This window comes from Ricinus communis, chromosome 9, assembly GCF_019578655.1.
Source record: "Ricinus communis isolate WT05 ecotype wild-type chromosome 9, ASM1957865v1, whole genome shotgun sequence".
NCBI classification, from domain to species: Eukaryota; Viridiplantae; Streptophyta; class Magnoliopsida; order Malpighiales; family Euphorbiaceae; genus Ricinus; species Ricinus communis.
Genome location: NC_063264.1, coordinates 27,490,048 through 27,504,402, shown reverse-complemented (window position 1 = coordinate 27,504,402; position 14,355 = coordinate 27,490,048). Strand labels below are relative to the sequence as shown.

General features: G+C 31.5%; 1 protein-coding gene across 1 annotated transcript; it reads left to right on the top strand.

The window, feature by feature from the left end:
- The first annotated feature begins 1,563 nt into the window (after positions 1-1,563).
- LOC8265316 (probable bifunctional methylthioribulose-1-phosphate dehydratase/enolase-phosphatase E1) lies at positions 1,564-11,913 on the top strand. Its single transcript, XM_002528210.4, has 12 exons — positions 1,564-1,912; positions 2,696-2,832; positions 3,236-3,331; positions 6,216-6,335; positions 6,631-6,720; positions 8,191-8,373; positions 8,539-8,694; positions 9,449-9,598; positions 9,687-9,788; positions 10,817-10,926; positions 11,005-11,123; positions 11,663-11,913. The coding sequence occupies exons 1-12, from the start codon at positions 1,687-1,689 to the stop codon at positions 11,752-11,754; spliced, it is 1,581 nt and encodes a 526-aa protein (XP_002528256.2). The 5' UTR covers positions 1,564-1,686; the 3' UTR covers positions 11,755-11,913.
- The last annotated feature ends 2,442 nt before the right edge of the window (positions 11,914-14,355 follow it).

The following is a 14,355-nucleotide window of genomic DNA, read 5'->3' as shown; positions in this document are numbered from 1 at the left end:
ATTTTTTTAAGCTTATCTTATTTTTGGTGTTTCAGCTATATGTTATACGTGAGTTAATTGATTAAATATATATTTTATAATTTGAAATAGTTTTACTATTTCTTTTTCAATAAATAAACTACCAAGCTAAGTTTGAAAAAAAAAAACTATTGACAAAATATAAAGCTGAGTTTACACTACATAATAATCTCATAATCAACTAAGAAAAGCCTAATATTTGATGTTCCTACGAGTCACATTGCAAGCTAACTGCATCTGATCTATCTTCTTTAGCCCCTCCATCTATATGTTCCAAGCAAGTAGAGGAGGATCCCAACTAATAAGGACATTATTTAGAGATTGAATATTGATATTAGCATGTATATATTTCATTGGGTCGTAACCAAATACATTATATGACGATACCGAAAAGAGGCTCTAATCCAAATCCTCCATAAAAATTATACCAATTCATCTCACAGTGAATTATTATATGATGGCCTTCTTCCCTTAAACACCTCCTCAAACATTAAAATCAAAACCTTAAAGTCGCTTCCTTTTCTATTCGATCTATGATGTTCATCCGTGAGTTAATGCATACTCCTCGGTTTCTTCAAGTAGTTAGAGAGTTGCTTGTCTTACCTAGATCGTCCATGCACTTAACAGTGCTTGAACCACCAAAAGTGATAGTTGTAAAATTTAAAATTGAACACTGAATGTAATAGAACTGTTTTAAAGATAATTAGTTATTAAGTGAGACACTTTCTCTCAGTTTAATTGCTAAAAAATAAAGTGAGGCACTTTGAATGTTGAATTTAATTTTAAAGTAATTGTTATTGTGTTGCTGAAGTGCACAATAATAAGTTTTGAATTTAATTAAGCCAAAAGCTTTAAAATTTTTGAAACCTATTTATTTGTAGAGAAATTTTTTATTTTTATCTTTTAGTCTTTAAGGAAAATGAAAACCTTCATTTTTATAGAAAACTTGTAAATTGTATTTGCTTTATAAAAAATATTTTATTTTCTATTTAAATGATATTTTAAGTATAAAGAGTAGAATTGAAATAAATAGAGTAAAAGTGTCTTATTTTCATTTGAAAATAAGTGACTTTTATATAAAGAAAAATAAAAAATCTGTTAAACCCGTTTTTAAAAGTTTTTCAAAATTTAGTTATAATTTTAAAAATATAAGAATTATCTTTTAGTTTTATTTTAAAATAATAGTACAAATAAATATAAAATTCTATTTTCTGTATTTATTTGATTTTTTTTTAGAATAATTAAATAATTTTCTATAAATAAATAGGAAATTATGTTTATTTACTTGAAAAGGTGAAAATGAGGTATAATGATATGGTCGCAAATTTAAGGGCCAAATTAACCATTTATTCCTTTTTGTTGTTTTTGAGAGGAGAAGGGTCAAATTATCCTTAATTCCAATATTCTAACCATCTGCCCTCCGCGCTAACTATGCATATCGACGGTTAAGAATCGCAGCATACGTGGACCAATAGAAATGCACTATTCAGTGAACTAACTGTAACCTAATAATTTCTCCCCTTAAAACAGAATCCAAAATAGCAGCCAGTGTCTCTCTCAAACAGCATAACCATTAAATAAAAGAACAAGAAAAAAGATTGCATTCTTCACGCTAAAAACTCTCCTTTTACTTCTTTTGTTCTCTTTTGCTAGAAAAGAGAAGTGGCAATGGCAGCAGCAGCAGCACCAGCAGTGGCTGTGAATGGAGTGAAGGTGGCATCACAGGCTTATCTAGAGAGCAAGGCGGTGAAGGAAACAAGGGTGTTGATATCTGATCTTTGTCGCCAATTCTATAATCTTGGTTGGGTTTCTGGAACTGGTGGTAGCATCACTATCAAGGTCCATGATGACTCCATTCCTAAGCCTAATCAGCTTATCCTCATGTCTCCTTCTGGTAATCCTCTCTCTTGTTATTATTGTATTTGCTAAAGATGCTTACTTTATGTTGTCTGATTTTCATGGTGTTTGAGTTGTATAGGTTAATTGGATAGGTACTTCGTTCTTTTTTATGAGATTTTGTTTTTGATTATTGGGCATTCGTTATTGTTTGTTTTCACTGAATATCTGTAACTGGAAAGCCTGGTTATTTTATGTTTCTGGCTATGCTGTTTAATAATATATATATATATATAATTATTATTCTTCTTTCCTGATGAAGGTTTGTTTTCTCCATAAGAAGACGAGATTTCCTTTTAATCTATGCTTCTATGAGTGCTTTTGTTTTGCTTACTTAATGGTCTCAATCGTATGGTGAGTTCTGTTTTCTTCTATGTTATTTGACTACAGGGTAGTTGTTACTTTCATTGCCTGAATGATAGAGAAATGAGTTTAGACAGGACTCAACTAGGTAGAAGGATCATTCGGCTGAACAGTTAAATATGGTTGTTAACTTTCTTTTGATTATTGAGTTAAAGTTTAGTTGATACTATGCTGTTGCGCCTTTTGTGCATGCTTATTTAATGATTACTGTTGTTTTTGAAAGTCAGTAGTTTGATTGACAGTCTATTTGTTATCTGTAGTCATCTTATATTCTGCTGATCTCTCTGTTTGTGCAAATAATGTGATATCTGATTTCTCATATTTATTAGTAATTATATGTCTGTATAAACTTGCTGTGGCATTTGACTACCAGACATATTTTGCTAAAGCTGTCTCCTTGTGATTCGAAATTTGGCAGGTGTGCAGAAGGAAAGAATGGAACCAGAGGACATGTATGTCTTAGCTGCAAATGGTTCTATATTGTCTTCACCATCTCCAAAGCCTTATCCACACAAGCCTCCCAAGTGTTCTGATTGTGGTCCTCTCTTTTTGAAGGTATCATTTTTTTTGTATTCTCTTTATGACTAGTAATTAGTTAACTTTGTTCTCTCTGATATTATCTAGATGATGAAAATGGGTATTTTGTGGCAGTTGGTTCTATAATCTCTCGTCAACTTTTCAAATGGTCTTTTACTTTAGTTACTAATTTTGCCAAAATTTCTAAAAGACTATCTTATTGCTGCCACCTTTATAATTTTCGACTGAATAAATTTCCATAGAGAAGCTTTAGCACTGCAGCAGTCCCAATATTACAATGTTCACGATTATTAATCTTCATGCGAGGATCCTTAATTTCAATAAATATTAAGAATTAATATGCTGTTTATTCATCCTTTTGTTTCTAGTTTCACAATCTTTCCTGAGGTCATAATTAACACTTGTTTATTGTTTATTTTAGGCATATGAGATGTGCAATGCAGGAGCTGTAATTCATAGTCATGGAATGGAATCTTGTCTTGTTACAATGATCAATCCATTATCGAAAGAATTCAAAGTAAGTATTTGTGCATCATTTAGAAATGTTTGTGAGTTTTATTCGTCTTTTCTCTTTGTAGTTATTTTTCATGAATCATGATATCCTTTTTAGTAAGGTTCCTTGTATTTTCTAACTCTCCACCCTCCTAAAGGGACAAATATTGTATCAAGAGAGATCTTATGTAGTCGTTAGGCATTATAGTGTTGTAGTAGCACTTGTGCCTGTAGCTTGGGTTTTATTATGCGTGTGGTGGAGTGAACATTTAAACTCTCTTAAGGCGGTAGGAAGATTATAATCTTTGTTAAAATGTAAAGCTTGAATCTGCATGGTTTACTTGCTCAACAACTAGAGACAAGGTTAGTTTTGTCCATGTAGTCCAAAAGTCAACTTTTAGGTGTTAGCAGTAATTCTTTTAGGCTCTTATAAGCATGTAAAATCCCTAATTTTTTCCTATTATGGGATGTACTTGCCAGAGTCAGACCATAGCCTAGAATCGTAGCCCAACAAGCGTGTCATGGATTCTAGTTGTGACGCGTACGAATTCTAAAGGTGGTTCTCACCTACTTTTTACGGTATAGCACTTAGCTTCATACAATACTTCATTCCATACTTGGGCTAGTGGGTTGCTCTGATACTATTTATAAGGCTAGAACTTGCATCAACTACTGACCCGACAACTAGATATGGGGCTAGACTTGTCCATGTGGTCCCAAAGTCAACCTTTAAGTGTTAGTAGTAACCCATTTAGGCCCATGTAAGCATATTAAATTCATAATTCTTTTTCAATATAGTGTGGGGTTTACATCAAAATCTGGGTTTTATGATGTTGATGCCAGATGTTATAAAACAACAATGATTAGTTTCAGGTTACAAACTACAAATTTCTGCCTGTTAGAGCAATCAAGTGTTCTCCAATCCGAACTATATCTTGATTGTATAAATAAATGGGAATAGGATTCTGAGAGCCACTTAATAAGCATGTTAGACTTGGTCAACGGTATGAACTAGTCCTGAACCATTGATTCATGGTTCGTTTAGAGGTTGAATTGTGAACTGGCCCTTTCATAGAAGGTTCGGTTCACAAGTGACAAATGGGCTTAGGTAGAATTCAATCCCAGAAGCTAGCTCAAAGGAAGAGGGTGTTCAATCCACTTATGTACACTATAACAGCCCAGTAACTAAGCGATGTGAGATAAATACAACTTCTAACAATGAGTAAGGATTAAACAATTTAGGACCAATTTATGGTTCCATATATGGTTTGGCCTTGGTTCGATCCCAGTTTTAATCGTATAAGTAAATTAAAGTTAATTTAAAATTATAATTATTTTCTGAAGAAGATTTAAGTTCCTTGCTCCATTAATTTTTTATTTTATTTTTTATAAGATTTATTATAATAACTATATGTTTCATAAAAGTTAAGAATTATGATTTAATTTAGTTAGCTTTTTTATGTGGATCAAAATTAAGATTTAATTTTGCATGAGATATTAAGATTTGAATAAACTCAATTTAGTTTTAATATATTTGTGTCTTAATCATTTCTTATATAAATTGATCAAATTTAGACTAATAAGCTTAAACATCTAATATTCACAAAAAATAATATTCTTTTGAAGGGTTAAATTGGCTTGGATCGTCAGTTCAGGTTCAATGCCAAGTTCAATAGAGGGGGGGTGGGGGTGTTGGACCTTAACTGGCCCCTTGATAGTTCCGGGCCATTTCATGAACCAAAACAATTGACCAGGGCAAATTCAGGGTTGACTAGTCCGATTTGCGGTTCAAACCTATCCTTGGCTAGGTTTAAAGTGCATGATCACTTGACTAAAAATGAGAAGTGATAGCTTTAATGTATTTCCTTTTGTCTTGACTTGGTTTTAGGAATAAGGTTGATAAAATTGATATAAGTAGCATAAACTCTAGGGATGTTTAGAGATGCAGATAGTATAAAACATGGGGATGGTTAGACATGCAGTTAAGAACCAAGTGAAGTTTAGATTGAATTTGATAATGACTGATGCCTTTTTGACTAGTGCATAGTAAATGCTTTTAGGGAACGGAAAGACAAACAACAATGTATTTGCACATGGCTTTGAAATGATGAATTTAGTTAGTAAACACATGTTTTAGAAATGATATTTTGAGGCTTAATCAGTTGAAAAATGAGCAAATAGTCTTATGAAAACTTACAAACCCCGATCAACCACCCCTCTTCTCCCCCTCATGTTTGGCCTTATGAACAGTTTGGTTTTATAAACAGTTTGCCTCTCTCTTATTTAACATCAAATTATACAATTCCTGTGATTTAATCTGTTTATATTCTAGTTTTTTTCTTTTTTAAGTTAACTGTCGTGTCTGTACATTAACCTTTAGCTCTTAGGTTTATTAGGCACGGCTATTTATTGTGAGACTTTTATTAATGGCACTGCCTATGCAATTTTTAGGTTGTACTGTATGATTTTCATGAGTGTTACACATGAAACATTTTGGATCTGTACTGATGTTCCATTTAAGAGGTAATGGAATGATCAATGGGGAGAGTATGCTAGAATTTGAAGAAAAGAGAGGACCAAAGTGTATGTTGGGAAAGTCTCAGCAATCTTTCTTCCATTAATTTATTTTGCATAAATTCTAGCTAGCTGTTGAACACTAGTTGCAAATCTTTTCTCATGAGTTCTGAAATGCAATTCACATTGAACAGATTAAATCACTAGCTTGTTCAACAGTGTGATTTCAGGGCAGTGGTATCACTATTTAATTGTTAAATGGGTGTCTTCTTATGGTTTGCTATTGATGTTTCCTAAAAGATCAGATCATATTCTTATTTCATTTGCAGTTAAACTTTTTACGTTGTGGATTGTAATTTGAATATTCAACTGACTCTGACTGCATTCTTTTGCAGATTACTCATATGGAGATGATAAAAGGAATTAAAGGGCATGGGTATTATGACGAACTTGTAGTTCCAATAATAGAGAACACAGCCTACGAAAATGAGCTTACAGATTCACTTGCTAAAGCTGTATGTGCTTCTTATAAAGGGACTCTTACAACATGTGTAATTCTTGTTGTTCATCTGCAGAATTAAATGATACAGTTACAGTAACTGATAATTAGATACTGTGGGACTGGATCTATGATTAAGTTATAGTACAGTTCCATCAACTGATATTTACTGAAAAATGGAAACGGACTAGATTAATGCCTTCTTAGATGTGGCTTTGGTTCAGGATCTCTGAATATTTTTAATTTTGTTTACTATTTTATCATTAGAAGATATTGCTCTGAACTAATTAGAACATTTTTTTATTTACCAGATAGAAGAATACCCTAAAACAACCGCTGTTCTTGTTCGCAATCATGGCATATATATATGGGGAGACTCATGGATCAGTGCCAAAACTCAGGTTTGTGCTTACCAATTGAAAGATTTGAACGAAACTATTTTGCGCATAGGAAGTTTATGTCTACTTTTTGTCATTGTTTTTAAGTTGAACGTCTAATATCTTTAATGTCCTTAAGAAAAGGTCAGGAATGTAGCCTTTAGTGAATATGATCTTAGTAGTCCTAAAACTCATCAGTTACTGGATGGTTTTACCTTTATTACGCATGAAAAGTTGTATTATTCGAGCTGATTATGATTTGACGATAATTATGTCCAATAATACAAAAGGGCACGTTAGATCTCCTTAAGGAAGGTAAAGAGTAGAGTTAAATTTGGCATATCTAGATTAGAAATAAGACAAATATTGTTTAAAGTGGAAGACCACTGGAACTAATGGAAAGATCTTGAAGATAACTTCAATTGAACTAAAGGATACAATAGATCTCCTTTAGAGGATGCCTTCTAGTTTCTTTTTCTGTTTAATGGCTTTCATGTTAGTTGTTATCATTCTTTTTAGAAAAAATGTTACTTGCTGCTGGATTGGGCATTGTCCTTTGCAAGTCCTTTTGTCACTAACAAATTCTACTTGTATCATTATATGCATTTGTTTTGAAAACCTTACTATATATCTTTATGAAACTCTTATTGCTATTATGTCTCTTATTATTTAACCTTGTTCATAATCTAGCTGGGAGTTAGCTATATGGATCTTTTTTCTTTGTTTTTCTTTGTTTGGGAGTAGATCTATAGAAGGGTCATATGCTATTAAATCCTTATTCACTATTTCATCATAAATCACTCTGACGTCCAATCTTTTTCCCTTTTAATCTTGTATCTTGGATACTCTACCTTCTATGAAGGCACATTTGTTGATCTAGACTAGAGATGCCCAAACCATGACAAGCAATACTCATTTTATTACAAGTGGTGATATATCTGCCATCCTTCGATTGCACTAATTAGTATAATTTACTAAGCTTAAAAGACCCAGGAACTCAAAGCAGGCAAGAAAACCAAATCTCTCCATTAGGGTTTAAAAAATTGTTGAAAGTTGTATTTATGCCACATCGCTAAATTGTTGGGCTCTTATAGTATATATGTGGATTGGGCATCCTTTTCTTTTGAGCTAGCTTTTGAAAATGAGTTCTACCCAAACCCATTTATCAAAAATAAAAAATAAAAAAGAAATAGCATCTATATGGATGATGATACTTCCTCCCAATGAAGTAACTGGTTCAGAGTAGTACTTCTGAAATTTTTGCTCATGTATGACTGTTATTATAAATCATACATCTGAGAGATTGATCAAATAGCTAGGTTTGAATGGATTTACAACATTTGAAAAAGATGCCTCTTCATCTGTGTGCATAGGTATTTTCTTTCGTGTCTCTCTCTCTTTGTGTTTTCCATTTTTCCATGATTCTTCTTTAGCATCTTGTTGCCTTTTGTAGCTTACTGTTTAAGCTTCTTAAATTGGTGGGAAATCTTTCAGGCTGAATGTTATCACTATCTTTTTGATGCTGCTATCAAACTTCATCAACTGGGATTGGACTGGTCTACTCCAAACCATGGTCTCATTCAGAATGTCAAAGCCCTTATAGGTAGTAACAGAGACATAAACACATCTGTGAAGGCAGGATTGAAGGATTCAAACCATGGAATGCAGTCACTGCCAGTTAGTTCTCAAATTCTGGACTTGTTACTACTAACATCTTTTTTTTTTTTTCTTTCTCTTATGTTATTTTTGTTGTTCTAGTCCAATTGGTGTTGGAAATTCTAAGTCTAATCTGTATTACTAATCTCAATGTTGCATTTTCAAATTTCAAATTTTTGGTTTCAGGGCTGCATTGTTCTTGACATTGAAGGGACCACTACTCCCATCACATTTGTTGCTGATGTTCTCTTTCCATATGCCCGTGATAATGTTGGGAGACATTTGTATGCGACATACGAGACTGCAGAAACTCAAGACGATATAAAATTATTGCGCACTCAAGTAAGATTTTAGTAAAGAAGTTATAACATGATCGTCTTCTTGACTGGATTCCCATTTGCATTAGCACATTACATTGTGCTTTCTATTACACGATCTCAGTTGAAGTGTAAAGTTATATTTGATTGTATTGATTGCAAGAATGTTCTCTTTCATTAAACTTTATGGCATTTTAATGCATTACTGCCATTTCTTATATTGGTGCTTCATGTATTACTCTATCAGATACGTATTATGCATTAAAAATAATTCGTAGATGCAGACCAAAGTTTGATTAGTGATATATTATTGAAATGTTTTGCTGTGGATTCTTAGAAGCATTATAATTAAAAGGTTGAATGGCAGTATGTCCACAACAAATTCTGGTTTGCTCTAAGTAGGTCACTTATGTTCTACTCTTGGAAAAGCTGCAAGTGTTCTGCCAAAGGATGAGATATCTAGAAAAAAATAAGGAAATTGGACAACCAGAGTATACCTGATAGTAGTAGTAATGAGTTTTCATGATGTTGTGGGGGATCTGGCGTCAATGATGCTATTGCAGCTCTTTCCAGACATAACTTAGTTTTCTTGTTACAATTTATAATTAACCTCTTAAAATTTATAAGGAGGATCTCTACAAAAAGGACTAGCACTTCATGGTGCATTTCTTTGCTTAAAAGAGAAATAGTAATTTATTAACCTTGTCTTAACATTGAAGAAGGTCCAGAGACAGCTTGAAAATTGTTGATTGATTAAATTTTCAATAATCATCTTGCAGGTTGAAGATGATCTGGCTCGAGGTGTTAATGAGGCTGTGTCCATTCCACCAGATGATGCAGGGAAAGAGGAAGTAATTGCAGCCTTGGTAGCTAATGTTGAAGCAATGATTAAAGCGGATCGGAAGATCACTGCCTTGAAACAATTGCAAGTAAATTTTTTATTTGAAGCTTATCAAGAAATAGATGTGCCTGCTATGAAACTTATCTATGGGTTGTTCTTACAATTTAAACACACAGGGTCATATATGGAGAACTGGATTTCAGAATAATGAATTGGAAGGAGTAGTTTATGATGATGTGCCAGAAGCCCTGGAGAAGTGGCATGCTTTGGGCATAAAGGTTATTTTTTTTCTTTTCTCCATTTTATCCTATTTATTTTTCATCTGCAGCATGTATGATGACAAACCTCTATTTGGGGGCTCCAGCTATGAATTTATATAAAATTACTCAAAGCATTTTTGACACAACTTTACGAGTGGGGAAAAAGTTATTTCACAATGTTGTGGTTTTGTAAATGATATTGGTGTGACTAACAGAGAAATGGGATCATTGAACAATGATATAATCATTTAGGTGGCTTGTTAATGATAATTGAAAGAAACAACAATCATATATACTGAAGATAATATTAATATTTAATAACAAGAGCATAAGAATCAATGGTTTAAGGATATTAAGGGTACACAGGTCAGATTAAGAATTCTGGTTTATCGGTGATAATTGAAAGTGGTAATAAGGACATAAAGGTCACTCCAATAAAAAATATTGAAAAACCAATAACTTAGCATTTTATGTAGAAATTTTAACTATCTTAGTTTACCATATTAGATGGTTTTTGATTTAAGTGAAACTTTTAAGTTGGGCCCACATTATGTTATCCAACCATTTTAAAAGTAATAAGTGCTGAAAGTTTTAATTTAAGTGATACTTTGAGTTATCAAACGTTCCTTTAGTCAGGGTATGAGGGATAACTTCCTGCTGCATCATACAGACTTGAACCCTGATATTTCATGTTTGTTAGTGAGTTTAACCATCTCATGATTTTATTTGCTGTGTCTCATTCCTTTGCCTCAAAATTGACCATGAATACATTAATATGAGGTAGACTGCCAGCGTATATTAACAGTCAATTGCTGGTTCTTTTCTGTTTGTTTGGCTACATCAATGTTTTTGGGCTGTGCCAAAAGTCCAGATTTATCTTCCAATTAATTGTTCCTGAAATATCAATAAAATTCTTTCATAATCTGACCATGAAAGTATTCTTTCATTTGTATTTGTTAGTCTTTCTTTTCCAAAACAAAATTGGTGACTTGTTACGGTAGTGGATGCTATTTCTGAGTTGTTAGTTACTATTTTGTTTGCTCCAGGTGTATATTTATTCTAGTGGTAGCAGATTGGCCCAAAGGCTTATATTTGGCAAGACAAATTATGGTGATCTGAGAAAATATTTATCTGGCTTCTTTGATACCACAGTAGGGTGAGTTTCATAGATGCTGCTAGTACCAGTTTGCCTTAATGTGATTTAGGTGATGCCTCATTATTAAGTTGCTTGCAGGAACAAAAGAGAAACACGCAGTTACATTGAAATTTCAGAGTCAGTGGGAGTTGATAGACCATCAGAGATTTTGTTTGTGACAGATGTTGTTCAAGAAGCTGTTGCTGCAAAAGGAGCAGGTAAGAATTGGCATCTCATTTTATATTCTAATAATTGTTTCAAGGATAACTAATAAAATCATGTTATGACATATTATGTTAGAGTGCTGTCTACTTAACCATGTATATTTATTGTCTCCATCCATTTCCTGCTCACCATTCTTTATATTGAATATTGGCTATGGGCAGATATTCGTTCTTGTCATTACTTGGACATTAATACCCCCCCTATTTAAGTTCAAACAATTGACTCGGTATGCATGGTGCAGGAGTCTAATTAGACTCCTTTCTCGACCATAAGTAACAAACATGGCTACTTATTCAAGTCTGGTTCTGCCTGTACTTATTGCATTTTGTTACAGGAAGAAATACAGTTTTTAAAAGCTAAAGCACACTCGATTTAGTTGAGTATGAGATGTCAGGAATTTTTGTTATGGTGGATGTTGAAATCTTTACACAAAAGCACACTTTTATATGAAAATCAAGTCATGATGAAGCTAGATAACTCTGTGTTCACATTATCTTATGCTTGGGTATCTGAGTTATCATCCCTGTTCTAGGTTTGGAGGCAGTGATTTCTATCCGGCAAGGAAATGCTCCTCTTCCAGAGAATCATGGCTTCAAGACAATCAACTCTTTGTCAGAAATCTGAAGTCAGATCTTGTACTTGTATAAGGATATATACTGAATGTCGCCTAGTGTGATTCACAAATGTATGCATAAATAAAAGTTCTATCTCAGCCTGAACCTGCTGCCTTTCTCTGTTAATTTGTATCTACTTAATAGAGCTCTTCCCGCATTTCTTTTTCAATATTTTGAGGAGTCGTTGCTTCTCATGCTTGGCCTGACAAATTGAAGAGGAACCAAAATGTGCTTCTGTAGTTAGTCAGGAATCTCTGCTTCCACACAGGAATTCAATTTTTTGACACCCTGTTCCTTTTAAAAATTTCATGAATACAGAAGAGAAGGTGCTTCTAAGGCCAGTTTATGGCTCTTGAAACTTGTAGCTAATGTTTGTCCTGCCAGTGACTTACCTTGTTTACATAGTTTCTACCACTAAAGATTAACTTAAGCACATATATGAGAATTATAAGCATGGCTTTAAGTTAAAAACATAGAGCCTAATTGAAATCAGTTCTGTAAAATTTGTTTCAATAACAAAAATAAAAAATATTAGATTTTGAAAACTCTTGTGGTAAAAGAAAAGACAGGTAAATTAGTAATTTTTTCTAAAGTAAAGTAGGTTTATCATAAAAAAAACAAAAGAAGTCCATCTGTTTGATAAAGTTAATTGTAAGAGAAAAAAGCAATATTGGTTTCACTCTTTATGATATATGTTTTTTTAAATAAAAGAGGTATATATTTCACAGTTTAAAATTTTCAGTCTGAAAAGTTCAATTATTTTTATCTCAATTATTAGGGGTGATTACTATTTGTCTCTTGTGTTTTTTCAATTATATTAGTTACTCTTTAATATTTGGAAAATATTTTTTTTATTTTATAATTTTATATTAAAAACCCATTTCATTGTAAATTCTGTTAGGATATGGTCAATTAGGTTTTGTTTTATACTATTTGCTCCCATATTGTTTGTGTAATATATAAATTGCATTCTATATTTTATTTATTGTACTAAAATTTTCTTGCATTTTAAAAGTCAATACAATTAAAGATCTAAATTGATAAAAAATATAATTTGATCCTCCAAGTTTTTATCAAAGTTATAATTCTATTATAACAAAATAAAAATAATATCTATTTTATTTTAATAATTTAGTGTTAAATTATATAAATTTTCAATATTTTGATTGATATAAGTATTTTTAAGATATTTAGATTGTACCGAAATTGAATTATTGCTAAAATTTAGAGTAATTAAAGAGCACTAGTTATTAATTTTTGCATAAAAATTAGACAAGAGGGTTTTAGTAAAATAAATAAAGTATAAGAGGCAATTTGTATATTATATCAAAAATTAAGGGGTAAATAGTATAAAGTTAAATCTAGTTAACGGTTGTTTAATAAAAATTCTGCCAAAAAAAATTTCTAGTATAAAATTACAAAATAAAAAAATGAAAAAAATATTTTTAAATGTTAGAGGTTAATTAGTATAATATAAAAAATACAGAGAGCAAATAGTAATTACCCCTTATTATTATTATATTGTTTGTCTGACAATGTAGATTTAGAGCTCAATAGCTCATAATTTATTTTTTTACCATTAAATTATAGTTTAAAAGTCATTTATTTAATAAAATCAGTTTTAAGTCAAATAAAAAAGATGAAAATTTTTAATCAGTAAGGTATTTTCTTATCACTTGTTATAATTATATACATTTTTTTATCTGAAAAAGTCAATATACTAAAAGCTATAAAAAAGTAAAATTTCATAATATTTTTTGTACTTATCCTTAATTCTAAATCTGCTTTTTTAGTGCTAAACAACAATTTCAAGTATGTTTATACAATGTTTAAAGAAAGGAAAAAAAGGAGAGAAAAAACAGTTTAGAATCATGTAGGAAAGTGAGAAATGAGGAAAATTATTGAAAAGATTGGGGGGTTAATAATTGGAGAAATTATTACAAACCCTAAGATTCAAAGAACATAATTGAAATAAATCATATCAAGAAAAGCAGCACCAAATCAAAAGTTGACAATTAGTTTTTATTTTATTTTATTTTAACTGTGTAACATCAACAACAACAAGAGAGCATAAAAGAGTATATAGGAATGTCAAAATGCCCATTAATAATTCTCAAGAAAATGTGATTTTCTTTTATTTTTTTATTTTTTTTTATCTTTTTGGGCTGCTACTAATACTCTATTATCTCATCAATCACTATTTGGAAAAACAGAAGCAATTGTTGACATTCCTTGAGCAAGTTCTTTCACTGTTTTTTGCCCTAATTATTACTACTAATTATTATTCTGACCACTTTAATAGATATTATGCAAGTGATATAGAATCATATAATATTAAGATATTTATGATGGACCTACCACTACTAGACAAACTTCATTGATTGGTAATATGACTTGTTCAAAATTTAATGAGTCTTCATAAAAGGAAATTCTTTTGGGAAATTTCATTTGTTTTATTGTTCATCATTTTTGTGGGGGTTAGGTCATTTCTACCCCTTTGGCCATCATATTTATGTAAGTCTTATTTTTAATCTATGACTTTTCAATATTTAATCTTATTCATAAACATTTTAACAAGGTGATTATAATCCCTAATTGGGTGTTTTAAAAT